The sequence below is a fragment of the Trichosurus vulpecula genome, chromosome 8 (genome assembly GCF_011100635.1).
Source record: "Trichosurus vulpecula isolate mTriVul1 chromosome 8, mTriVul1.pri, whole genome shotgun sequence".
Classification (NCBI taxonomy): domain Eukaryota; kingdom Metazoa; phylum Chordata; class Mammalia; order Diprotodontia; family Phalangeridae; genus Trichosurus; species Trichosurus vulpecula.
In genome coordinates this window covers 69,960,105-69,987,813 of record NC_050580.1, presented here as the reverse complement: position 1 = coordinate 69,987,813, position 27,709 = coordinate 69,960,105, and the positions used below count along the sequence as shown (strand labels likewise).

Below are 27,709 nucleotides of genomic sequence, written 5' to 3'. Positions count from 1 at the left end.
CCTGAGTTCAAATATGACCTCAGATACTTGACATACTTACTAGCTGTGGGACCTTGGGAATGTCACTTAACCCCAATTGCCTTGCCTTCCCCCCTCCAAAAAAAAAAAACCAAAATGATGCAGGCATACTTACCACTGACAAAGGCTGCCCTGCCCTCTAAGTCCCCAGATCTGCCACCCCAGATTTCCAAAGAAAGCCCCTGTATTACCTTGGCCACGACAGTGATGAAATGAGTCCTCGACTTCTCATAGTCCAGCGTGGCTCCTGCTCTAATGCGCAGCACTCCACTGTGGCGGTCCATCGCAAACTTGTTGGCATGGAGATTCTGTAAGAAGGAGTGGGCAGAGGGGAACAATGCAGTCTCCAAAGCTTGAGTCATGTTCCTGGGTGAGCTCAGGGTCTCCACCACAGAGCTCTCTTACCTCCCTTCCAGGAGGATCAGACAGAGCTAAAAGGAAGGCCATTAAAATCTGAAAAGCCCCCATCATGTTTCCTCTTGGGAAGACATGACCACATTGATCTCAGTGTGGATTGTACAAGGAAAAATTTGCTTGGGAAACAGCATAGGGCAGCAGAAAGGGTGATGGATTTAGAAAAAAAGGACCCAGATCAAATACCATTTCTGCCAGTTAATGCCTGTATGACCTGGGGCAAGTCATTTAACTTTTCAAGGTCTCTGTCTCAGCACCTCTAAAATGAGGGGGTGGAGTAGACTTAGTAGCTTCTAAAGTTCCTTCTAGCTTTAAGCCTATGATCTTATGATCCTGGTATGTCATGGGAGCTTAATAAATGCTTGTTGATTGGTTGATCCTAATTTATACCTTCAGATACCCTCTTTATAGAATCAGAGTATGTTAGAACTAAAAGGGACCTTTTAGCTAGAATATACACTGTAAAGTACAATAGATAACACTGCATTCCCCAGAGCCCATTTTCCCCAGGGTAGGCAGGAACCATTCACTGTTATACCTCCTACATGTAGAATTCCCTGATCTCTCCAGCCCAAAGTTCTTTTCTTCCTCTGAACTCCTACGGCACTTATCAATTGCCTTTTTCTTGCCTGTTAACTTTTCTTGTGCATTTACTTTAACTCCTCAGCTTGGTTTTTAGCTGTCTGAGGGTAAGGACCAAATATTATTCTTGCCTAATTCAGGGCCTTGCAGTAATTTCATGGACTCATTGACTCTTGTAGCTGGAAGTGACCTCAGGGTCACTTGGCTTAGCTTCTTATCTCCAGGCAACTGCAATATCATTATGTATTATAGTAGAAGGATCATTGGATGTCTGAAAACCTGGATTTGAATTCTGACTGCCATTAGATTGTACGTTCTTTGAAGGCAGGGAGTGTTTTTACCTTTCTTTGTATCATCAGCACTTAGCACAGTGCTTGGCATATAGAAGGCACTTAATTAATGCTTATTAATGTGTCTTGACTTGTTACTTATAGACTGTCACCTTGGGCAAGTCACTTTACCTCAATTTTCTCATCAATTAATCAATGCACATTTATTAAACATCTACTATGACGAGGTCAGAGTTGGTTCATCAAATGTGAAAAAATTCACTTAGACCTTCTCTGTAGCCATTGGGAGCTTTATTGACACAAAAGCAGCAGGCCTGAGATTTAACAAGGAGCTAAACAAAGGCTCTGATGTAAGAAAAGAACCAAAGTTATATAGACAGAAAGTTATACAATCTGTGGAATGTTGATGTAAATTTCAGGTTTTCTAATGGGGTTGTAGATTTAGGGATGAGGAAGATGGATGACACAAGATAAGGGAGACAGGAAATTTTATGACCCAGGACTGGGAGGGGGGGAGACAAGGAATTTTATGATCCAGGATAAGGGGGAAGTTTTATGGTAACTCAAGATAAGGGGAAGAGACTCCAGGGCACCTTCAGGTTAGAGAGTAAACTAGGGGCTTCACAAAGTCAGCTCTTAATATTAGTTTCCACTCTTAGGGTACTGTTTGTATTCCCATCATACTATGTGTCCAGCTGGCACTGTTAGGCACTGAGAATATAAAGACAAAAATAAAACCATCCCTGCCCTCAAGGAGTTTACATTCTTTTATCGCTAAAATAAGAAAGTCCACCTAGATTATTTAGAACAGTGCTATCAAAATCAAATAGAAACAGGGGTCATTAAATCGATATAAAGCTCCCATATTGAATCAGAAAACCACATATTAACATCTATATTTTATTGTATTTTTATTTATTTTATTAAATATCTTCCAATTCCATTTTAATCTGGTTTCTGTGTACTCAGGTGTTGTGGGTCATATGCATCCTGGGCAGTGTCTGACATTAGATTTTCAAATAAAAGGGCCTTTAGAAATGATCTAGACCAGCAGTGTCAAATTCAAATAGAAACTGGACTCCATATTGACTTAGAAAAACACAAATTAACATTATCTATGTTGCATTGTGTTTTTATTTATTTTGTTAAATATTTTCCAATTGCATTTTAATTTGATTCTGGTCCCACTCAGAAGTTTTGCCACCAGACTCTCAGGTTGTGAGTTTGGCACCTCTGTTCTAGACCAGTCCTCTCATTTTACAGGTGAAGAAACTGAAGTCACGGAGGGGGTGAGCTTGGTTCCAGTTCTAAATCTATAACTATAATCTACCTAGTCCTTCTTTTACAGATGAGAAAATTTAGGTCAAGAGAAGTTGAGTAACTTGTGCAAGGTCACACAGATAGTTAATGGTTTAGCTGGGACTAATCTCTAGGACTGTAGCCACCCAGGGCTACAATACCTTATTTCTGGATGGACTTCTTTTTCTGGGTCCAAAACAGAGCAAAGAGGAACAACTGAAGCTTGATAAAGAGCTATAAATAGTGCCCATTCCACCAGCTATTTCTGTTGGTTTTTCACAATTCAGCAAACAACACCCCTTGCACCCTGTCAGCAGTGATGACTAAATGAGCCAGGCAAGCATTTCCCCTGCAGCAGTCTTGTTGAAGAAATGCAGGCACTAGAATCAGTGGGCTGGTGATACAACCTGACTCTTTTTTCCCATGAATAAGTCTTTCCTAGCCTTTGGTGATCTTCCTTTTCTGATTTCTTACAGAATAGAGATTCCATAGTCTTCTATTCTTTGGCTCACAGATTTGGATCTGGAAGTGACCTTCAAGGTCATCTGGTCCTGCCTTCTCACTTTATATTTCTGGAAACTGAGGTCACTGAGGTAGTACCTGACAGAGCAAGGATTTGAACCTGGCTTCTCTCATTCCAAATCCAGCATCATGATTCTATGTGCTTGTCTCTCTAGTCTTATATCTCTAAGTAGATTGTAAACTCTTGGAAAGTAGGAACCAGGTAAACACAGTAAGATCTCACGTATCCAAAAACCTCAGGGGATTAGTCATAAGTTATAGATTTTCAGATAAAAGGGCCCTTAGAAATGATCTAGACCAGTGGTGTCAAACTCAAATAGAAACTGGACTTCATGTTGACTTAGAAAAAGACAAATTAACATTATCTATGTTTCATTGTATTTTTATTTTGTTAAATATTTCCCAATTGCACTTTAATTTGGTTCTGGCACACTTAGGAGTTTTGCCACCAGGTTGTCAGGTTGTGAGTTTGACGCTTCTGATCTAGACCAGGCCTCTCATTTTACAGGTGAGGAAACTGAAGTCACAGAGGTGGTAAGTGGCTGTGATGAGGTCTGAACCCAGATCTTCTGAATTCAAATCTGGCACCCTTTTCTCATGCCTTCTGTCATTCTGGTGAGCTATATTTTTTAGGCAGCTAAAAGCTTCCCCTCATTTAAAGGCCACACCTTTGAAACATTTTAAATAAATTTATTTATACTCTAGCCAAAATAAGGCATAGAATGTATATGATCTATGTCAAGCTGATAAAATCATGGCCCTTTCAAAATACTGTAACTATTTTTCTAAAATGTATTACTCATGCTCCCCTGCCAGCTTAAATAGAGAACACAACAGGATTTACTGTTTTCTTGATGAGTCAGGCCATTTTAATGAAAATCTATTAATATAACATCTTAAATACAGATATAAACTCAAGGTCCACTGAGGTATATAGAGCCATTTGTTCCTACATGAAATGGTCCTAGACTGTGGGGAATTATGAATCCTCACGTCTTTTTTTTTAAATATAATTTTTGTTCCCCTCTTCTCACAGACAATTTGAGAACTAGAGGGTAGCTCAGAGATCATCTAGCTGAATAGTTTCCAATCTACGGACCTCACTAGAAAGTCTATGAATAGATGAATAGTAATAATAATTATAGAATTCTTTAAGGTTTGCAAAATTCTTTCCAAACACCGTCTTATGTGGTCCTCACAACAACCCTGGGAGGTAGATGCTCTTATTATCTCAATTTTGCCGATGAGCAAACCAAAGCAATAAGAAGTTGATCGATTTGCCCAGGGTCACATGGCTAGTAAATGTCTCAGGTTGGGTTTGAACTCAAGTCTCCTTCATTCTAGGTCCAGCGTCCATTGCACAGTTCTCAAAATGTCACTAAGACTTCTGGGACTCCACGTACAAGTAATTTGTACATATAGAAAATATACACATATATATGAATCTATATATAGATAAATATGCTTTTTTTTCAACTAAATAATGTGTCTCATACAAATATTTGGGGCAGGTGTTGCAGCCATGCTCTCAGATAACAAGCTACTGGACTGTTTTCTAGGGTCAGGGACCCCCACAAAATTTCAGAGAAAGTTGAAGAGGGAGGAGAGGGTATCCCTACCAAGCTTTAGCTGCCAAGATAATATAGGAAGAGCACAAGAGTTAGTGGCCTAAGTGTGTGTGTGTGTGTGTGTGTGTGTGTGTGTGTGTGTGTGTGTGTGTGTGTGTGTGAGAGGGTGGTGGGTGGGGGATAGTGCTGGTCTTGTAAAGAAGGAAGAGGAAGGACAGAGAAAGAGGACATAGAATGGCCCTGGGCTAGGCATACCAGGGCATGTGATCTCAGGATCTGAAACTGAAAAGGGCCTTATGAGACACCAAGTCCAACCCCCTCATTTTGAGAAAACTGAGGCTCGGAGATGTCAAATGAGACTATCAAAGGGTTAGTCAGTTAGTAAGTGTCTTAGATGAGAGTCAAACCCAGGTCTTCCTAACTCCCAAGTCCAGTATTCTATCCTGTCCAGCCTTTTCACTATACAGATGAAGAAACTGAATCAATCAGGATAGGATTTGAGATTTATAGCTAGAACACATTTAGTAAGTGTTGATGGCAAGATTTGAACGCAGATCTTCTTGTCTCCAAGTTCAAATCTCTACCTACTCCCTCTACCACCGTCTTTGCAAGCCCCTAAGAAACTGGAGTGTTTTCTTGTCTGCCTACCAGGCTAGGAGCATAGACTTAGAGTTGGAACACAGCTTGTTAAGTGTCTGAGGCAGGAATGGAACTCAGGTCTCCTTGACTCTTAGACTGGCACTCTATCCACTGTACCACCTAAGTGACTGGGGCTATTCACCTGCTATGGAGATCCCTCTGCTTGTATTCACCGATACAGAGTAGAGCAGAGGGGACCTATACTCCCTATACTTGCCAGGGTTAGAGCTTGAGTGAGGAAAAGCCCCATGGAAGACCTGGGTTTCCACAAGAATCTAGTTGAGAACTCCAGTATGTGTCCAGCTGAGGGTACTCAGGACTATCCCAGCAGGTAGGAAGGAGAAATGCCTGGGCCCCTAGCCTAATGCCATTGCTCCCTAAGGGCTCCCTTTTTCTGCCTGTGTTCCTTATCACCAAATGTCCAGGCCTAATCATGGGTCACTTTCACCCCTTGGACCATGGGCTCCTCTCCTGTCATGCTCTTTTTTGTCTTGCGGGACATGCCTACCTTCAGTTTGCTCATAAAGCTTTCTGTGAAGCTTTATGAAGCTGACCTGAAGCTTGGGTCTGCCAGTTGAGAGTATAGCTATAACCCCCTTACTACACACATGCATTGTTGTTGTTCAGTAATTTCAGTCATGTCTGACTCTTTGTGACCCCGTTTGGGGTTTTCTTGGCAGAAATACTGGAATGGTTTGCCATTTCCTTCTCCAGCTCATTTGGCAGATGAAGAAACTGAGGCAAACAGTTAAGTGACTTGCACAGGGTCACACAGCTAAGTAAGGTCTGAGGCCAGTTCTGAACTTGGGTCTTCCTGACTCTAAGCCTGGTGCTCTATCTATTTTAAAATATGTGTGGATGCTATGATGATGAATAATGTACAAATTAATTTACAAGTGTTCATTTGAAAGTGTCACTTTTTGTACCCTTTCAACAGATGCAAATAATACTATCATTTGCAGAATTCACAGTATTTCTTGAAAGTAAAACCCATCCTTATACTTGAAAGGTTGGGAATGATCGACCCAGTCCAATCTCCTCATTTTACAGAGTAGCAAACTGGATCCCAGAGATGTGACATCTTTTTATATTATACTTCCTTTCCCCCTCTTCTCCCTCTCCCTCTTGACCTTTGAGCCTTTACTTCTTCCTGACTGCAGGTATCCTTTTTATTTGTTGCTTTTTATTTGCTATGTGGTTTGGGAAGCCAGATTACCCAGGTTATTCTAATTGCATAAAAGGAAGTAGGTTCTCAGTGAGGCATGGATTGGCTTTCCTGAGCCAGACTTTATTGTAAAAACTTTGTGATGTTCATTTTGGCTGCTTAAAGTCTTTGTTGTTGTTCCTTTTTCTTTCCAGATTCTTTGTTATGTTTCCCCCACAATGTCTAAAATGGTGCTGAGACTAAAATACAGTAGTAGCTCAACAGTTATCTTTGAACTGAATTTCTGGGTGGGACTAAGCACATGGCCTGTGCCTTTAAACTGTTTTTCCTTGGTCCACAAAGCCTCTATCCTGGCTTTCCTCTTCTCTAAAGGATTACCTTTAATCTGCACTGAACTACAGGGCTCTGACCCACTTCTGTCCCTGCCCTCATCCCTCTCCCCAGGCCCCTGATTGCCAAATGGCTCTGATTGCTGTGCAGGGATTACTGAGTGTAATGGAGCTGGGCAGATTAGAGCTCTCCGTGAGCACTTGGGAATAGGTGGCTTCATCTTCCTTTCTTTTTTCATTTCCCCCAAATTCTCTCATATAGATATAGCAGTTTGGTTCCAAATAATTTTTGTCTTAGTATTTCCTCTTGATGCCTGACAGAGAAAAGCCTACCCAAAGCCATCTCAAAAAGCTAAGGCAAAGGGTCTTAGAGGTAGAATCGGATAGACTTCCACCTGAAACCCAATACAGCTGAGGCAGGAGGTTCATGACTAGACAGCTTTTGCAGTCTTCTAGGGAGAGGGGACAGTTGGGAGGGTAGCACTAGCAAGGAGGGTACGAAGGCTATGGGACCTGGAGTTGTGGCCTGCAGGTGGTTATGGTATCTGTCAGAGGGGTATTGGTGAATGAAGGTTGAAATCATGTTGGGGTCCTGGGACAAAACCCTGTCCACCCATGGCTAGTTATGGCTCTGGGTAGGCTTGTACAGTATGAATTTAAGATAAGATTCAATCTGTCAGTGGATCTACAAGTATTTATTAGCATATACTATATGCCCAGCACTTTGCTAAATGCAGTGACTTGCCCTCGGGTGGTTCATAATCTACTTCAAGGAGACACAGTTAATTCCAAAGAAGGAGTTAGTGAAAAAGGAACAATTAATAGAAGAAGAAGAAGCATTTCAGAACAGAAAGAATGTTGGCACTTTAGAGGCAGCTAAGTGGTGCAGTGAATATAGAAAACTAGACCTGAAATCAAGAAGACCTGAGTTCAAATCCAGACTCAGATACTTACTAGCTGTGTGATTCTGGACAAATCACTTAACCTCTGTCTGTCTCAGTGTTTTCAACTGTAAAATGGCAATAATTCTAGCACCTAATGCCCAGGATTATTGCGAAGATTAAATGAGATAATATTTATAAAGTGCTTAGCACAATGTAGGTGCTTCATCAATGCTTATTTTTTTCCTCCCTCTCTTCCTCCCTCCCTTCCTTCCTTTCCTTCCTTTCTTCCTTCTTTCCTTTCCTTCCTTCCTTCCTTTCTTCCTTTCTTTCTTCTTTTCTCTTTGGATCTTCATTTCCTCATCTACAAAATTAAGGGGTTGGAAGAGATCTTTGCTAAGTTCCCTTCCAATTCTAACTTAAGTGTCTGTGATCAAGGTGGGAAGGGAACACACTTTTATCAAGCACCTATCTAGATTGTAAGAACTTTGCAAATATTATCTCATTTGATCAGTGCTAATCTGTGTGGCCTTGAAGAGGTGTGCCGTCTCATTATGGTGGGAAGGATTGGGAGTTAGGAGACTTGGATTTGAGTACTGATAGTGCCTCTCACTTTGTGTGGCCTTGGGAAAATCACTTGAAATATGTTTAATAATTTAAGTCCTATCATGTAATAATTTTAATTAAAATGAGGGGGTTGGACTTGATAATTTCCAAAGTCCTTTCCATCTCTGCCTACTTCTCAAGGCTATTGTGAGGATCAGAAGAGACAACTTTGTAGAGTGAAATGCACTTTTATGAGTGAAATATTACTATGATTCAGTAGGAGTTCAGGAAAGGGGTTTCCATAGCTGTCTTCAAATTTGTGATGGGTTGTCATGTTGAAAAGGATTTGGGCTTGTTCTGTTTAGTCCCAGAGGACAGAACAGGAGCCAAAAGTTCAAAGTTACAGGAAAGCAGATGTCTGTTCAATGAAAGGGGGAACACAGCTTCTGAACAATTACAGCTAACAGTGGAATCAACTTCTTTGGGATATGGAGATTGCTCCATCACTGAATTTCTTAAGTAGAGACTGGGTGACCATTTGTCATAGAGGTTGTGGAGGAGATTCATACTTTGGCCAAGGATTGGGAAGACCTCTGAGGTCCTGATTATAGGATTCTAAGATTCTATATGTATTAGAAAGAGCCGTAGGCTGGGAGTCAGGTGACCAAGGATCTAGTTCAGATCCTAAGAGCTAGACAATCTCTCTTAAAGTCTCTCTATCTTTCTGCGCTTCAGTGTCCTCATGTCAGAAATAGAGGGGTTGGTGGTACCTGATAACTTTAACACTCTATGATATTATCCTCAGCATAGGTTGAAGTCACAGAAAATTTTATCAAGAAAGGGGCACTTAAGCTGGACCTTGAAAGATGGGCTAGAATTTGGGTAGCCAAAAGGAGGACAGTTCAGGCACACAGACAGGAATCATCATGATCTGTCTGGAGCCAGAGAAGACAGTGGTCTGGTTTGAAGAGCATTTGTTTTAGGGTATCATAGGGAATAAAAGGAGGAGAGAGTTGTGAGCACTGCAAAGTTAAACAGATGGCCATAGTCCTGCCCTATATTAGCTGATCAGAACCTTAACTTGACCTGACAGCAGCACTCTGAGTCTGTCTGGACTTTCCCTTATACTTACCCATCCTGAGTCACATTGCTTTAGGGCTTCCTGTTAATCTGTTAATTGTTGCAGATGAGTTAGTATACTAACCCTCCCAAGTGAGCTATTTGCGTTGTGTTGGGGCCTGGGGCAAATCCAAAGGAATGAAATTTATAGTGGGAATTTCAGGCTCTGTGGAAGGTCAATGAGACAGATAATTTGGGGGCAGAATTGGGAATGAGAGGGTTTTCAATGCACCTCAAATAATTTCATGTAAGCATTTACCTCTTATGGTGAGGTATAAACTTAGTCTGGGATGGCACCAAGGCCTAAAATCAGAGTGGGAGTGGGATGGTATTTGGAGGAAGGGTCAATGGGGAGTAATTGAGGCTGCAAGATATTAAAGGAAAAAAAAACACTTTATAATTTCACAAAGTGTGAACTGGTTGGTGATTTCTTCTAGGGTAGCAGCCAAGGTGTTCTCAGGAAAAAATAAGAAAGAGCTCTGTCTTTAATAAGGAAGGAAGGTGTAGTTCTGAATGCATTAGCAGTAAATCTAGACCAACTTAGGCCCAGATTCCTCAACTCATTCTTTCCCTTCACAGGATTACTTCTGGATGCAGGATGATTTATTCCTCTAGACTTGACTTTGAGAAAAAAGTTTCATAATGACTCTTCCAGGGGGATAAGGAATACAGAAAAAGAGGCGAGGTTAGGGCTTTAGGGGAATATGGGAACTACTTAGGACAGATCTAACTTGGGTAAGGGGAACTCCCGAACAAGCTGACTTCTTGTCTAATTTCCTGGAACATGCTAGGTGCACACCCTCACCCCCATGCCTTGGCTCACATCATTACCAATGCCCTGAATCTCCTTGCCCTTCTCTCCCCTAGGCTATTTGATTTCCATCTGTTCTTCAAAGCCCAGGTGAAATCCCACCCATCCCAAAAGCCTTCCTTGAGTACTCCAAACCACAAAGATGCCTCTCTTTTTTGATCTCTGCCAATCCCCAGGCAGGCAACCCTCTAAGATTTTAAGTTACAAATGAGTTATTTGGGGTGAAATCACAGATCCAGCGCTTAGTTTGGGATTAGGCATTCAGTAGCTACAGGGATAGGGACTAGAATGGTGATTTCACTAATAGAGGGAATTCATAGGTGAGAAAACTCCTTCTACCAATATAGGTTGGAACCTTCTCTGGACTTCAAGTTACCTAGGGAGTGAGAAGTTAAGTGACTTGCCCAGGGTCACTCAGCCAGTACATGTAAGAGGCAGGGCTTGAGACCAGCTCAAGCCAAGAACGTCTAGGATGGTTTTCTAGCCACCATACCACACAGCACCTAAATACAAGGTCAAGTCTAAAGCATTTTGGTTGTTAGACTCCTAATCTCATAGATTTTCACATTGTGGCATCCTTTTGCATTGAGGCCCAGCAAAGTCGTAATTTCCTAAAGTTTGAGTAGCTGGTCTATGCCAGAGATGGGACCAAAACCCAGTTCTCTTGATGACTAGTTCAGTCATCAAGCTCTTGGGTCACCTTATGAGGCAACTAGGGGTACAGTGGATAGGGCCTGGAGTCAAGAAGACCTGAGTTCAAATCCAGACCCTAAGAATTGCTAGCTGTGTGATCCTGGGCAAGCCATTTTGCCTATATTTGACTCAGTTTCCTCTGTTTACCTCTGTTTGACTCAGTTTCCCATAAAATGGGGGTAACAATAATATTTACCTCACAGAGTTGTGAGGATCAAATGATATATTATTTGTAAAGCAGCTTAGCACAGTTCCTGGCACTTAGTAGGTGCTTAATAAATGTGTGTTCTCTTCTTTTCCCCTTGAATGGCTTATAATATGGACTTCCATCCTTGCCTTCAGGGACACATATCTTCCTCTTGTACATCTAAGGAAGGTTCTGGAACTTTTGTTAATATTGGAAATAAGAAGCATCTACCTGGGGAGAATTAGAGATTGAGGCAATGAAATGGACCAGGCCCAGTGCTCTGACCCATCCCCGGGATCCTACCTGTAGAAAATAGGTGATGCTTCCTCCAGATCCGGTATCCTTGTCCACAGCTTGAACCTTAAAAATGCTGCTCCCTGCAGGTGTGTCCTATGGGAGGGGTCACAGAATCACACTGGGGCCTTAGTACCAGCACCTGTACTACTCTTATTTACTGAGAAAGCAGGGGAGACTCCTTCCCACTTCCCCCCTCCACTGGAGTCAGAGAAAAGAGAGGACTAAAGAGGGAGTAAGAGGGCAGGGAGCCTGAAGTGAAAGAACTCAGGCAGATAAGGAGGTCCAATGTGTATGGAAGGATTCATCCATGTTGGATAACTACACTGCAGAGGGGTGAGAAGAAAGAAAAAGAAGGAACAAAGGAGATGGAAAGCGACAGGAGAAATGCCCACAAGGGAATGAGCGAGGGACTGGGAATGAGAATGAAAGAATGAGAGAGGGATGGAAGGAAGCCATCAAGGGAAAAGAGTGAGGGAATCTTTCAGCTTTCATACTTTGCTTGCTCCAATGTCATTCCCAGTCCATTCAAACCCAGTGGACCCTCGCTGTTCAGAGCCAAAGCCCAGGATAGTATGTCGATGGTCCTTTACTCAACTGCTTGATTCTCTCTTTGGGTGAAATATTACTCACCTCAGGGACAAGGATGATGTAGGGTGTGTTAATAAACTGGGGGGCTTCATCATTGGCATCAGTCACCAGAATCAGGACTTTCTCTGCCACCTGGGAATGGCAGAGAGAACATGGAACGAGGATCCACACATTGTCAGACTGTCATAGAAATAACCACTAATGGATGGTCTTGGGTTTTCATTTAGGCCCAGAGCAAAACAGGGCGGGGAGGGGCTCACTTATTGTGTAAGTGGTAATGTAAGATGGAGTCTTAGCTCCAATCTGTTTACACAGGAAAAGCTACATAGTCAGGGATTCTAGAGTGGGGTGTAATGCATACATGCTGGAGGCACTGGGGTGCAATGTGATTATTTTATCCCTTTTCAGATCCCTAATGTTTTGTGTATGGTATGTATACTGCAATGCCTTCTGGAATCTTTTCACAGCAATAAAGCTCCGTCTTATTGAAGGCACTTAGCCTTTGCCTGTTTTCTGATGCCCCAAACCATGCCCATTCTGTTGAAGATGGGATCTTTTTAACAGTTTTAACCAATTACCTGTTCCATGTGAAACCAATTTCTAAAGTCGTGCCTATACCCTTAATTATGATACCATTAACGTCATGCAGGAATCATTTGCTCAGTGCTTATAACTGTGCTTATCTGAAAACCTGGGAGAATAATACTGAAAACTGCTCTCCCAATCTGTCAGGCTCTCTAGAGCCTGTATGTTATTGGGCCACCTACACTCCAAATGTTAAACAAAGACCTCCATAAAGTAGATGCCTGTTGGTTGGAAAATGACTAAACAAATCAGGGCACATTAACATAGTGGTCTATTACTGCACCAAAAGAAAGAGGAATATGAAGAATTCAGAGAAGCCTGGGAAGACAAGTGAATGGCTGCAAAGTGAATTAAATAGAACCAAGAAACCTCTCTTCTTCTCTTTCTCTTTCCCCCCTCTTCTCTCCCTCTGCCCTTCTCTGCCTCTCTCTCTCACACTCTATCCATTGTACCATGCACCCATATGCATATATGAGAGATGTAGGTAAAATTAATAAGCTTTGACAACAAATTGGATAAGGAGGCTGAGAGTGAGGAGTTGAGGATGATACACACGTATGTATATATACATATACACACATACGTACATATAAATATATACATATGTGTGTATACACATACACACATATACAGACACACACATAATTTGTTGTTGTTCAGTGTTTCTGTTGTGTCTGACTCTTCCTGACCCCATTTGGGGTTTTCTTGGCAAAGATACTGGAGTGATTTGCCATTTTCTTCTCCAGCTCATTTCACAGATGAGGAAACCGAGGCAAACAGGGTTAAGTGACTTGCTAAAGGTCATACAGCTACTAAATGTCTTAGACCAGATTTGAACTCATGAAGATGAGTCTTCATGACTCTGGGCCTGACACTAAATCCACTGTTTCATCTAGTTGCTCTTCATATATACCTAAATGCATATACACCTATGTACATACCTATGTATATATATATATATATATGTATATAGAGAGAAAGAGAAAGAGACACACACACACACACACACACACAGAGAGAGAGAGAGAGAGAGAGAGAGAGAGAACAGAGAGAACAGAAAATACAGGGGGAAAGAACAAAAAAAATGAAACTAAATACTAATTATCATGACTAAACTTGGTTCCTGAGAAGACATGGAAAAATATACCTCCCTCTCTTCTTTACAGAAGTGGGGGGCAATGGAAAATGGCAAAGAAAAGACAGTGCTTACTCCCAAGGAATTCACAATCTAATGGGAAAGACATATACAGCTATGGGCATACATATCATAGACAAATAAATTGGAGATAATCAACAGAGGGAAGGCACTAGAACTAATGGAGAATGGAAAGGCTTCCTGTAGAAGGTGGGATTTTAACTGGGACTTGAAAATGAGATAAAAGTAAAAAAATCAACAAAAGCTAAAAAAAATTAAATAACTCTCCAATCTACATTTTTAATGTCATAGGGTTAAGCATAGATGGGTTCGTGTCTTGAACCAGGTATGGAGGGGGCAATGACAAAAGGAACCACCTGAACAATGTAAACTGTCTACATGTATCATTTTCAATAAAGAATTGCCTTTCATGGCAGTCACATTAATAATACGGATGGTTGTCACATGATCTTAGTTATGCTATATTTCAGTTCACATTAAAATACTGGACAGAAGGTATTTCTTGTGACCAGGAATTGATCCTGATAGGGAAAAGATTGTAAGAGTGTAACTCATGCCAGGCTACTTGGCACAATTGTCACAGACATCTGCTTTTCTATGGGAAGTGTCCAATCTGCCTTGGTCAAAATTCCATTTGGATTTCATAGACTTCTTCCAGAGCAGGGAACTTCTTGACTCTGGCAGCTTTCTCGAAATAGACCGAAACTATTCCTAATGCCAATTGAAACGTCTGCAGCTTCAACTGTCTCAGCTCTGTGTGAGTTATGGGCAGCCTACCGATTGTTAGACATGTTTGTTTCTGATAGCTTGGCTCTTCAGATCCTCAGTACTCACTTTATTCAGGCCATCAGAGATGCTGATGATTGCTTCAATCTCATCTTCTCTCTGCATAAAAAAAGAAAGAAAGAAAGAAAAAAAGAAAGAAAAGAGGTTGCCTAGAGGCTGAGGTATCAGAATCATTCCTGAAGCCAAGGACTTTTAAAGCCAAAACCTCCACCTGACACTTGATATGTGCTAAAGGGATTGCAAATGTGTGGGGCCTTAAACAGGTCAGGCTTGAACGGTAGAGTGGTAAGTCCAGCTTAGGGAAACCCTGATTCCTCTCCTGAAGGTGCTGTCTTGAATAAGGAGATTTCTTTTTTTGGGTAGCTTCAGAGCTATAGAAGGTACCCATATGGCTACAGTAAGAGATATGCCATGATCAGGGTTCCTCAAGGATGCTTACTTACATTCTTTCTCTTTTGCCCTCTCTTTCTCTTCCCTAGGTTTCTGGAAGTCAATGCTCCAGAAATTTAGGTCTGTGATGTACAACCTGGCCTGGTTGTGTTGGGCGCTTTCTGACAGTGTTGCTGGGTCACCTGTGTTCTGTGACATCTAGAGAAATCTTTACAATAAAACTAGCTGCAGTTTGGATCCCTCCTCTCTCCTGCCTAACCTGAAAAATCCTCTGTAAAGGGTGAGATCTCTGACATTCTAGCTGTTGAACGATAAGTTCTCTCTCTTCCAGGGACATATGAAGTATACCTTGGAGGCTTAGAATATTTACAGAAGTAAAGACCCTGATCTGGAAAGGACCTCAGGGACTATCCGGTCCTACTCTTTAATTTCACAATAGAGGAAACTGAGCCCTAGGGTAGTCAAATGACTTATCATAGTATAATAGAATTCTAGATGGAAGGGACCTTGGAGGTCATGGAGTCCAGCTCTCATTTAACTGAGGCAGACAGAGGTTAAGTGATTTTCCTAGGGTTACACAGCTATTAAGTATCTAAAGAAGGAATCTGAACTCAGGTCTTCTTGATTACATGTCTAGTGCCCTTTCCACTATGTGACATTGCCTCTCACATACCATGATAACATCATTCATTGGAGACAGATTTTGATCCAGCTCCCCTGACTTTACAAACAGTTCTCTTTCTACTGCTAGTACACTTGGGATCTTATTTGTAGTATTGTTTTTATCAGGCAGAGACCAATGCTTCAAAAGTTTTCTTCCAGTTCTGACCCTCCTAAAAACTTGTGAGTTAGAGGCCCCTCTCCAATGACCTGCTCATCTCACTTTATGCAATAGATGTGTTCCTGAAAAATCAAGCATAAATTTTTGTAACAAATCTAATTTTAAATGCACTGGAGAATTGCCTGTTCTAAGGAAGACTTAAAGAACTCCATCTTCAAAGTAAAGAGCTCTTTTTAACTACGTAGATACACCCTATTCATCCTTATCAATTATTCTTATTAATTCAGATATGGGGAAGATTTCACCCTTTACAGAGACTTGTTCAAGTTGGGCAGGGGGGAGGAGGGATCCCAAATTGCAGCTGGTTTTGTTGTAAAGATTTCCCTGGATGTCATGGAACACAAATGAGCCAGCAATACTGTCAGAAAGCCCCCGGTATAATCAGGCCAGGTTGTAGATCACAGACTTAAATTTCTGTAGCAATGACTTCCTGAAACATCGGGAGAGGGGATAGAGAGGGCAAAAAGGAAAGCATGTAAGCAAATATCCTTACGGAACCCTGATCCTGGCATATCTCTTAATTCACTGGTTTGGCAAATTATGGTTTTTATACAGTGGTTTGCTTAAGGTGGGGCCTGTCTACATAGGCTTTAATAATCCTTCAAGCTCATGTTCCAACTAGGAAATGGATCTTTTATGTGTTCTTGATATAGATGGATACCATGGGCTTCACCATACCTCTCTGTCCAACTCTTCAATCAATGTGATATTTCCAAAGTTTGGATCAATGGAAAAGAAATTTCTTGAACTGGACTCAAAGCTAATGCCATAGGTGACAAAATCTCCTTCTGGGTCAGTTCCATTCAGTGTGTATACATGAGAGCCTGAAAAGTTGGAAAGGAGAATAGGCTTGTAATTCAGTCTCTTATTTTTTGCTTTACTGAGTTTGTAATTATTTAATTAATAATGATGACAATAAAGATAATGATAACTATGATGATGATGATGATAGTGATTATTATTGCTATTATGAGAGAGGCAGGATGGCATAATGAATAGAGATCCAACCTTGGAGTTTGGAAAATTTGCATTCAAATCCTGCCTCTGACACATACTGTTTGTGAGACCCTGGGCAAGTCAAGTAATCTCTGAGGGCCCCTAGAAAATCCTGGCAGACTCTACATTGGAAGATGGAATTTTTTCTCTGGGAGTTCCCTGTATCAATGAAATTATGGGTCTTATTAGAATTTTTTGAAACAATATTAACAATAACAATATTAATGATTTAAAATTAACATTTCAGGGCTTACAAATCAAGTGTTTTAATAAGGTATATAGCAAGATTTTGTCTATATTAAGTGAATTGTTTGTGAAATGAATCAAGATTATTTGAAAATATGTATATACATATATATATATATATACATATATTTGTTTCATTTGTTAATTTGTTAATTCAATTTGTTAATTGGTAGAAGGAATTCCTCTAGAAGAAAATTCCTCTACCAATACAGATCATCCTCTACTTGGCAAATTATAGTCTTGGGGATTTTCCTGTGGGCACTGACAGAAAAAATGACTGGTTCAGAGTCATGGAGCAGCATGTGTCAGAGGCCAGACTTGAACCCTAGGTCTTCCTGGCTCCTGAGGCTAGCTCTATTTATTAGGACTGACTGGCATATAGTAGGTCCTTAGTAAGTTATTGTTGACTGGACTTGACTTGAAAAGCATCTAATCTTGAGGTTGGGAAGAACCTTGGAGGTCATTTAGTTCATCTCCTTCCCTATCTCCTGCCATATAGGTGCAAGCTACTGTTTTGGAGCTAGGTAAATCCATCCTCTTGGGAAATAAGTGATTTGTTTCAGCTCCCTGGAATGCAAAAGAAAATGTAAGAGGGTCTGAATGTTGAAAAAAGATATCATAAAGTCACCTAGTGAACTTCATCAAAGCCAGAGCTACTAAATTTGCACTATTTAAACATCCTACAAATATTTCATACCAACACCGCCGCTTGCACTGGCTTTTTAAATGAGTTGGTAGTGATAGAATCACTGAGCACTTTATTCTGTTTCCTGGTATGGAGGTTTTGCATGGACTGCATACCTTTTCCCCTAAATGTACAAATATCTGGAGCCAATGAAGCCTGACCCCAGGTGGCCAGAGAATGGGTAACTGTGCAGGAGCTGTTACTTCCAATTGGTTGCCACAAAAAGATTAATGAGGCAGGTCAATGAGTTCCTTTTCTCACTGTGGTTCTACTCCTGGGTTCTCATCTGAGACACATTCAACCCAATATGGATATGTGGGGTGGGGGAGGGAAGGGAAGCACAATCCAAACGGAGAAAAGCAAGAAACAAGGAGATTATCCCAAACCACAGAACTAGATGTAGGAATATTGGGTGGCTGCTTATGGGATGTGATTCAGTGATTTATTCAAAAAATGATTTGAGGACACTGGTAGGCATGGAGGATAAAAAGAACAAGACAAAGTCCCTTCCCTTAAGGGAATTTGCAATCTAATGGGGAATTAACTACTGTGGTATATAGTATCTGGTAGTTTGGAGTAAGAAGGAATAACTTTCAGGTTAGAGGATCGTGGAAAGGACTCATGAAGGAGGTAGCTAGATCTTGGTAAATGGATAGGACTTTGGTGGGTGGACCTATACATATGGGAAGGAGTGTGGCAGGCAGAGGAAACACTGAGGGCAGGAATGGAGTAGAGAAAATGCTGGACATGTTGGAGATAGGAGAAAGAACCTTCTGAATTTTTTCAAAGCTCCCTCCCTTATCCCTCACTCAAAATATCTGATAGTTGAAATTCCTCACAAAAGGACTTGTGGAATGAATGCTGGGCATGGAGTCAGAAAACTTTGGTTCAAATCCTGACTACACCCCTAACAAACTAGACCTTTGGACAAGGGTAAACAAATCTTGGGAAATAAGAGAATCCAGCTACCTGACTTAGCTCTAGGTCCACGAGCATAACATTTCACCTCTGAGACTCAGTTTTTTCCTTTGTGATCTAAGGATAATAATGCTTTCACCACGTACATCATAGGGATTGTGGTAAGGAAACTTTGTAAACTGCTATGTAAATATGAACAATTTCATCCTACACTAGAGATCAGCTTTCAATTGCAAATGTCCCAGGAAGAGGAGCTCAGTAACATTCATATTATGAATAGGTATTCTGCAAGCAACATTTGCTAGATGAGATGGGGAGGGAGCATGAAAGCACTGAAAGGAGAATTGAAAGGCAAAGGGTAAGTTGAAGGGCAAGAAGTAGACAGAGCACAGAATCAATTTCCACTTCACAATGTTTCTGAGGCTGATCGGCCCAATCTCTCCTAAAAAAAAAAATCAAATTTTCCTGTAAAAGGAAAAGAAAGGAAGAAATTGCTTCTTGAATAGAGATCAGGCATATGTTGCCTTTTGCTCTATAGAATCAGAGACTGTGCCCATTTACTTAAAAAGTGAAATATTTTACAAGGGTGATTTTTGGTTATCAGTCTCTCTGTGCACTAGATTCACAGACTATTAGAGTGAAAAAGGGGCCTGGGAGATCATTATGCCCAGTGTGTTCATTTTATAGATGAGGAAACTGAGGCAAAGAGGGAGAAGGTGATTTAACCCAAAATCTCTCATCTAGTAAGTGACCGAACTAGGGCTGAAGCCAGGGCAACTGACTCCAGCTTCTCTTTCCACTATGCCATGTTGTCTTGACCCTATTTTGTTGTGGTCCAGTCAGCCAACCCAGAAAAGCCAATGTCCCTTTAATGTGCGTATAAACATCAATATACACATAACGTACATGTATATACACATATATGTACATATACACAACCCTCATGTATGTATTTTTATACATGAATGTATAAGTGAATATATATACATATATATGTGTGTGTAATCTGTAATTTATAGTCTTAATAGGGCTGGAACAAATCACTTATTTCCCAAGAGGATGGACTCACCTATCTCTGAAAGTGTAGCTCACATCTGTATGGCAGGAGATAGGGAGAGAGATGGGGTAAAATACCTCCAAGGACCTTTCCAACATCAGGATTAGATGCTTTTCAAGTCAAGTCCAGTCAACAATAATTTATTAAGGACCTACTATGTCCCAGTCAGGCCTAATAGATAGAGATCTGGCCTCAGGAGTCAGGAAGACCTAGGGTTTGAGTCTGGTCTCTTGACATATCCTGCTACATGACTCTGAGCAAGTCATTTTTTTTCCCTCAGTACCCACAGGAAAATCCCCAAGACAATAAGTTGCAAAGTACAGGATGATCTGTATTGGTAGAGGGATTTTCTTCAAGAAGAATTCTTTCTATCAATTAAAGAATAATTCTTCCTACCAATAATAAATAACCAAATATAATATATGTATATATAATACACATATTTTCAATTTCACAAATAATTCATTTAATATAAACAAAATCTTGCTACCTAGCTTGTTAAAGTACTTAATTTGTAAGCCCCTAAGTGTTAATTTTAAATCATTAATATTATTATTAATCATTAATACTGTTTAAAATTTTTTGATAGACCCATGATTCATTGGTACAGGGAACTCCCAGAGAAGAAATTCCCTCTTCCAATGAAGAGTAGCACCTGTTCTACAATATAGAGTCTTCTAGGGGACCCCAGAGATTATTTGACTTGCTCGGGGTCCTACAACCAGTATGTGTCAGAGACAGGCAACTGTTTGCATACTTAGTATGAGTCCAAGGCAAGCCTTGAACCAAGGTCTTCCTGACTCCAGGCATGCCCTCCAGTGCCTCTACTGCATTCCCTTTCTAACAGCAGTATAGTTTAAATCTTAAATGTCCAATTAACACTTCCCCCTAACTTTTTTCCCCCTAACTTTAGGGGCCATTAACAGACATTGCTTCTCTTATCTTTAAACAGTGAAAGGTGATTGTACAGTAAACATTGACTATAAACTCGTTTTATAGCTGATCAAAGTAAGAGGTTGAAGAACTTGCCCTGGGTCAGAGAAATCCCTATTCTGACTCCCAACCCTGGTTTCTCCCAATAAACCATGGGTGTTCTGAGCCAACTTGTCAGAGCTCAACAGAGCCAACTGTTAAATTTTCAGTGTGAACAATTGTATCTTGGAAATTGGCAAATGCTACAAATCAGGGCTTGACTTACCATTTTGTTTATTGCCTAGACTTAAGAAAAGTGATTTAGAAAATATTAATAATGCAGATTAAACTGAAAAGTGTATATCTCCTCCCCAAAAGCTGATTGTTAAACATTTACCAGTACAACCCTGCCATGAATCCATACTCTCAGGGAACCTTCCTGTGAAAAACCTGCGATTTTTCCCCTGCACCAAACAGGAGCTGTTTTTTCTTCTTTACCATAGATTTACAAGGATAGCTTGTGCATTTATCTCCCTTAGTACATATATCACTTCCTAACATTTTCCAATATGGAGGGAAAGGTCAATTAAAACTCTTCCTTCAGTAATTAAATGAAACAAATATATCTGTGTCTTCTCTGAAGCTCACGAGGGCTTCTCTCTCTGCTGAGAAGAAATAGGAACATTCCTTCCTCAGAGTCCCAGGGGTTTTGAGGCCTCAGCATTCCTCTTGTCATTGCATTCATTCCAGTCTAGGCAAAGAGCCAATATCCTCGGAAGCTGACTTTCCACCTCTCAAATATGCTCCCTTCTCAGGAAGCCATAAGCCAGCTTGAAAGGGTGGAAACCCATATGTCAGGATCATAGATTTAGAGCTGGAAGGAACCTTAAAAGTCATCTAGCCTAACTCCTTTGTTTCACAAATGGGGAAACTGCAGCACAAGGTCACATAGCTAGTTCATGTCTAAAGCAGAATTTGAACCCAGGTCTTCCTGACGCCAAGTGTTCTATCCATTTCTGTTGGATTATATCATCTACCTACTTACAATATTTCATAGACTTTATTGCCTGTAGAAAAAAAAATCCAAACTTCTCAGTCTGATCTTCAAGGCCTTTCACCACTTGCCTCCATCCTACCAGCCCAGACTTAGCTCATGCCATTGCTCTTCCTATACTCTGCGTTGCTGTCAAAATGGATCATTGCCTATTCTCATTTCAGCTGGCACTTTCCTGACTAATCTCCTTTTTGCAGATGATGTTCTTGGCTTGGAATATACTCCTTTCTCATTTTCACCTGTTGGAATCCTCCTTTTTCTTCAAGCCCCCAATCAAGGGTAATATCCTCCATGAACTCTATTTTAGCCTGTCCCTCACTCCTCCCCACCCCAGTTGGAAGTAGAATCCTAATCTGTCTTTCCACCCCAGTAACAGGTTTATGAGGAAATGCTGAAATAATCCCTCTATGAAAGAGAAGCAGGCATTCCTCAGGCTTCTCATTAGCAATGGTTCTGGCATACCTACGGTAATCCTGTTACTTGCTAACTGAAATCACTTGGAGATCAGTATTATTAGTCAGGCCTTGTGACCATGCAAGAGAGAGTCTTATACATCTATACCAATGGGAAAACAGTGATTTCATGAATTTCTAAATCATTTCCATTCATCCTGGGAATAAGTTTATAACTTTCCTATAGGAAGAGGAACAGGGGCTAAACCTGTGATTTCACTGATGTAAGGAACTCCCTAGAGAGGAAGCTCCCTCTCATAATTCAGATTGGAAGCTTCTTTTCAACCTGTAGTCTTAGAGATGCCTGGAGAAGTGGAAGGTTAAGTGACTTGCCTAGTACGACACTTACTGGCAGCCAGTGTGTCAGAGCCCAAGACTTGAACCCAGTCTCCCTGGTTTCAAGGCTGGCTCCTTTACTGTGACATCATGTTTTTCTATACTAATTGCTTTATATTAACATTTAAAGAGAACCTTTAACAGACTACCTCTAAACTCATAGGTATCTGAGGAGAGAGTTTCTTCTTAGGAAAGAGAGGGTTGACTTTACATGCAAGCAGAGAAGGTAGCCATCTGTGTGATATGACTTAATGGAACGGGAAGACCTCTGCTTGCAATTATTTCTCCTGTCTGAGAGCTGGACTAACTGAAATTCCACCATTATATATTCATTCCTTTTCATTGAATTTGATCCAATTTAACCAACATTTTATTGAGTACCTACTATGTTCAGGTAGAGACACAAAGTCAAAAATTTATATTTTCTACCCTCAAGAAATTTACATTGTATCGGGGGAGAGAATACAACATAAATAAATAAATAAATAAATACATACATACATACACACATATTCCTTCACCATACCTCAAACACACTTTCCCTTCTCTTCTGTGTATCCAAGTCCTATCCACCCTTAAAGGCTCAGTTTGAGTCATGCCTTTATTGAGCCATTAAGAATTCTCTGATGCCTTTGGCATCTGTAGTACTCAATGACTGAACTCTGTAGTACTTAATGACTACAACCATTTATTTGACATTTGGCATAGGTAGACCACCTTGTGGTAATGCTGTTTTATACTTTTCCTCAGATTTCCATGTGTTTCAGTCCAGTCTCCCCAACCAAATTTCAGGCTCCTAGAAGGCAAGCATTTTGTCTTTTATTTGGCAATTGTGGAATAATGGAAAAACCACTGGAGTCGGGAGAATTATGTTGGAGTCCTGACTCTGCCATTTAGTAACTGTGTGACCTTGAGTGAGTAATTTTATTTCATTGAGCCTTAATTTCCTTCTCCATAAAAGACAATAATAATACTTGTGCCATCTACATCTTTGGGTTCATAGAATTGAACTGGAATAAACCATCTTGTCCAATCCCTTCATCATACAGATGAAACGAAGATTCAGTTAACTTAAGAGACTTGCCTAACATCAACCTCGGCAATAACATAGCTAGAATTGGAGCTCAAGTGGTCTCAGCTCCAAAACTAGCATTGTTTTCTAATGCTGTAAGGAGGGTTTTTAAACCTTAAAGAGATAAAATGTTCACTCTCATTGCTACTGCCTTGTTCCACACCTTCAGAGTCTCTCCCACCCACAGTGGCCTATAAAGCTTAGACACAGCAGTTATTCAAGAAATATTTGTTTTCTGAAGTTTTCAATAAACCAGTCAGCAAACATTCATTACCTGTCTGCTTTGTGCCAGTCACCTAATCTGGCACTGAGAATATGAAGAAAAAGCTGAAATAGCCCATGCCCTCAAGGAGCTCCCATTCTAAGGGGGGTGGGAGGAGGACGACAATAGGTGCACATATAAGTAAATATAGAATAGACACTAATTCTGTCTAGCGAGACAGCTAACTGGTAAGTTCTGGCTCAAATTCTGGGGGTGAGAGGGAAGGGGTGGGTACAGTGGAGTGAAACACTTGGCCACCGAGAATGGGAAGAGCAAGGTGACAAGAAGACTCATCCCACATAAAGAGAGGTTTGCTTCAAGGTCACAAAATAAGACTTTACTTCCTCGGAAAACTACCAAAGGAACATTTGACGTTAGAACATATCCTGTGAACCAGGATTGGAAAAAAAAAATCAGTATCTCGATGATTTTCATCATGACAGTGATGATAGCAATGGGACCCTGCTACTCATTTCTCTCTTCCTCCGACATGAAGGGCCCAGTCCCTGTCATTTCTGTCCCCCTCTCCAACCATTCATGGTGGAGGGGAAGATGTTGAGAGGCATGCTTCTTTCCTTCATAGCTGGGTGATTAGTCCCTTCCCTATCATACACTCTTCCCTGTCATTCTGCATTCTTACCATCCTTTAATAATAACACATTTCTCTAGTACTTTGAGATATACAAAGCACTTTCCCAAAACAAACCATGTAAGGTAGGTATTGCAATGTTATTATCTCCATTTAACAGATGAGGAAACTGATGCTCTAAAAATTCAAGTGACTGGATTGTCATGTAGCTAGTAAGTGACTGAAGTAGGATTAAATCTCAGGTCTTTTGACTCCCAGGACTGTACACTTTCTGTGGTGCCACACTGCTTCTCTCTGCTCAGCTAAGGTGACAGTCCTCTGCCAACACCTCCCTGATCCTTTCAATTGTTAATGCTCGAACCCTTCTCAAACCACTTGATTTTTTTACTTCTCTGTATACATGCCATATCCCCCCCCCCCCACCATGTGGACTTTCAGCTCCTTGAGGGCAGGATCAGGTATTTTTTGTTTGTTTTTGCCTTTGTATCCCCACCACCTAGCATAGTACCTGGTACATAGTAGGCACTTTATAAGCATTTGTTGAATTGAATTCCATTAACTAGCCCATCTTCCTCTGAGACTCTCAGTGCTTCAGGCTGTTGGAGGCATTTGGCAATCGCTAAAATTCAAGACAGCTAACTAGGTCAAAGGACCACTGGCTTTTATATCATATATCTTTCTCCCATCCCTGAATACACATGTGATTTCTGTTCTATATGAGGTAGGGTTGGTGAGAGTGAGAATTGAGGAAGAAAATGGCTCAATGCAGACAGTAGCAGTTCTTTCCTAAACACACTCTCCTCCGGCTAATTATGAGGCATTAGGCCTTTTGGATCCTGAGAGTATGAGAGAGAAAAGCATAAATGACAACTATTACACTGTAACCATCATGTTGTTATACTGACCCACAGGGGTGTCCTCAGAAAGGCTGAAAAGGGCCATATTTCCATTCGTGCTGCTGGCTCCATTGTCGAAGAAATAAGGAGCAAAATTCGCCTGGGCTGGAAAACAACAAAACACAAAGGAGTTCTTTGCACCTCAGTCCCAGTGGAATTGGCTTTCTCCAACCCATCACTGTGCTCTGACCAATTCCCGGGGGAATTCCTTTAGCTCATAATGTACTCAGTGACACTAATGAACTTGTATCCCTTTCAGAAAGGGCTCTCTAACATCACATCCCTAGAGGGACACCTTGCTCCCCATCAGACCTGACAACAAGAACGCTGGAGTTGCACGGCAACTAGGTACTCAGAGAATCCATCACCACCTAATGTTACAGCTAAGAATAACCTTAGAGACCTTCTAGTCTGGGAGTTCTTAACCTTTTTTGAGTGTCATGGATCCCTTTGAGGCAGTCTGGTAAAGCCTCTGGACCCCTTCTCAGAAAAAATATTTTTAAATGAATAAAATAAAATACCCAGATTGCAAAGGAAACCAAATATATTGAATTATATTTATCAAAATATTTTTTAAAAACCCCAATTCACAGACACTAGATTAATACCCCCTGTTCTAGGTCAACATCTTTATGATACTGATGAAAAAATGAGGTGTAATGATGTCAAAAGTCACACAACAACCTAAAGTATGTGCTGGGATTAGAACCCAGGTATCCCAAAGCCCAGGCCAGCTACCCTTTCCTCTAGCCCACATTGACACTGAAAGAGACTTCAAAATACCAAAAATTCTGTTTCTAGAAAAGCTATCATGACCAGTTCTCACCAATAACACAGACACAGACACTCTTAAGGGCATGAACATCCACAGAAACACAGGCACGGGAATGCAATGAATACATGAGGCAAAAAAGCCAGGGGAGAGAACCTCTTTCATTGGTAACTGTTTGGTAGTTACATCTACCAAAGGAGCAAGGAACCAGAAGGAAAATGATCACTTACTTGCTGTGAGACATCATTAAAAAAAGGTCAAAACAAAACAAAGCAAAAGACAGCCATTAGTTATCAAGTTAAGCATAATCAATGACCCATCTGAAATGAAATCACCCAGATCTGCTTGCTCTCTGTGAAAATAAAGCAAAGGTACCCTATTCATACTGATACTACCAAACTTCCTGACATCCCCAGTACCCAATGAGGAAGAATTCCTCCTTCTCCCAGGAGTTCTTTCTGAGAGCCTCAGAAATAGACAGTACTCACCCAAGCAAACCTGCACCAGTCCCAGGACCAAGGACACAGGGAAGTGTTGGCCATGTTTCATTGCTCTGGAGTCTGGGCTCCTTTGCACTGGTTAGGCAAGGATGGACCTCTGGAGGGGATGGAAGCGTGTCCTTCAATGCCCTACCATGGCCAATTGTGAGAGAGGAAAGGAGGGGGAAGGCAGCAGAGGGCGAGAGGAACAGATGTTAAGATGTTAAGAGGATGACACGTCTTATTTTCTGAGAGCTTAAAGAAGCTCCTTCCCACAACCTAATTAAGACCAATTACTGTGCAAGGAGTCCAGGGACTCATTTCTGAGTGGAGAGAACTTGCGAAGAATCCACCCCATCCTCACGGGGCTAGGTGTGTTTGTGGAGGATCAGTCTGTCTAATGAATCTGCCAGTCTTCACACCTACTGAGTTGAGCTCAACAGTCAGAAAAGCAAGGTAACAAAGGAGAAGATATCTTCCCTCTCCACCCCACCCCCATGTTGCTTTTTAAAAACTTACCCTATTCTTCTCTGCCTTTAAAACACTTTGCTATTTTCATGTGACTTCAGAGGCTAGAGTTCCCTGTAGTCCTGCAGGGAAGAATTTACAGACGGGTTTGCTGAATAAGAAACCAAAACATTGGAATTACTAGTTGGAAGTGTAGCCCTTTGAAATGAGAAAACCACCAGTCGCAGCATGGACTTGGAGGTTTCAGAGTGGAGCTCTCCTGGGTGCTGAAGACCCTGATTCCACTCAACGAGCTATGCTGAAATGTAGTACCTGCTAAGGAGCAGAGTAGGGAGTGAGGAGAGCAATGCTTTGTATTAGAGTTAAAGAAAAATCATAGATAAGAATTCACTTATCTATTTCCCATTGAGCTACCCCTCCCCAACAGTTCTGTAATCACAAAGGAGCAAAACCAACAACATGGGTGGTCAAGATTGACTTTGTTGTTGTTGTTTTCATTCAGTTATTTCAGTTGTGTCTGACTCTTCAGGGCCCCATTTGGCATTTTCTTGGCAAAGATACTGGAGTGGTTTGCCATTTCCTTCTCCAGCTCATTTTACAGATGAGAAACTGAGGCAAACAGGGCTAATTGACTTCCCCAGGGTTGCATAGCTAGTAAGTGTCTGAGGCCAGATTTGAACTCAGGAAGGTGAGTCTTTCTAACTTCAGGTTTTGCGCTCTATTTCATTGTACTACTTAGCTGCCTGTCATGCCACTTAGCTACCTCCCCTCCCCCCCCACTTAAGATTGGGTGGGGGGAGGCCAAAGGA

The 27,709-nt window shown here is 41.1% G+C and overlaps 1 protein-coding gene across 1 annotated transcript in view; it reads right to left on the bottom strand.

Annotated features, from left to right (window-relative positions):
- Positions 1 to 26,502, bottom strand: part of CDHR1 (cadherin related family member 1) — a 53,388-nt gene extending 26,886 nt beyond the window's left edge. Inside the window, exons 1-7 of the mRNA XM_036737238.1 lie at positions 26,442 to 26,502; positions 25,191 to 25,286; positions 16,385 to 16,530; positions 14,524 to 14,574; positions 11,991 to 12,080; positions 11,367 to 11,453; positions 210 to 326 (exon numbers count right to left, since the gene is read on the bottom strand). Of these exons, the coding sequence (XP_036593133.1) occupies positions 210 to 326; positions 11,367 to 11,453; positions 11,991 to 12,080; positions 14,524 to 14,574; positions 16,385 to 16,530; positions 25,191 to 25,286; positions 26,442 to 26,502 (648 nt within the window). The remainder of the gene's footprint in view (positions 1 to 209; positions 327 to 11,366; positions 11,454 to 11,990; positions 12,081 to 14,523; positions 14,575 to 16,384; positions 16,531 to 25,190; positions 25,287 to 26,441) is intronic.
- Between the last annotated feature and the right edge of the window lie 1,207 nt (positions 26,503 to 27,709).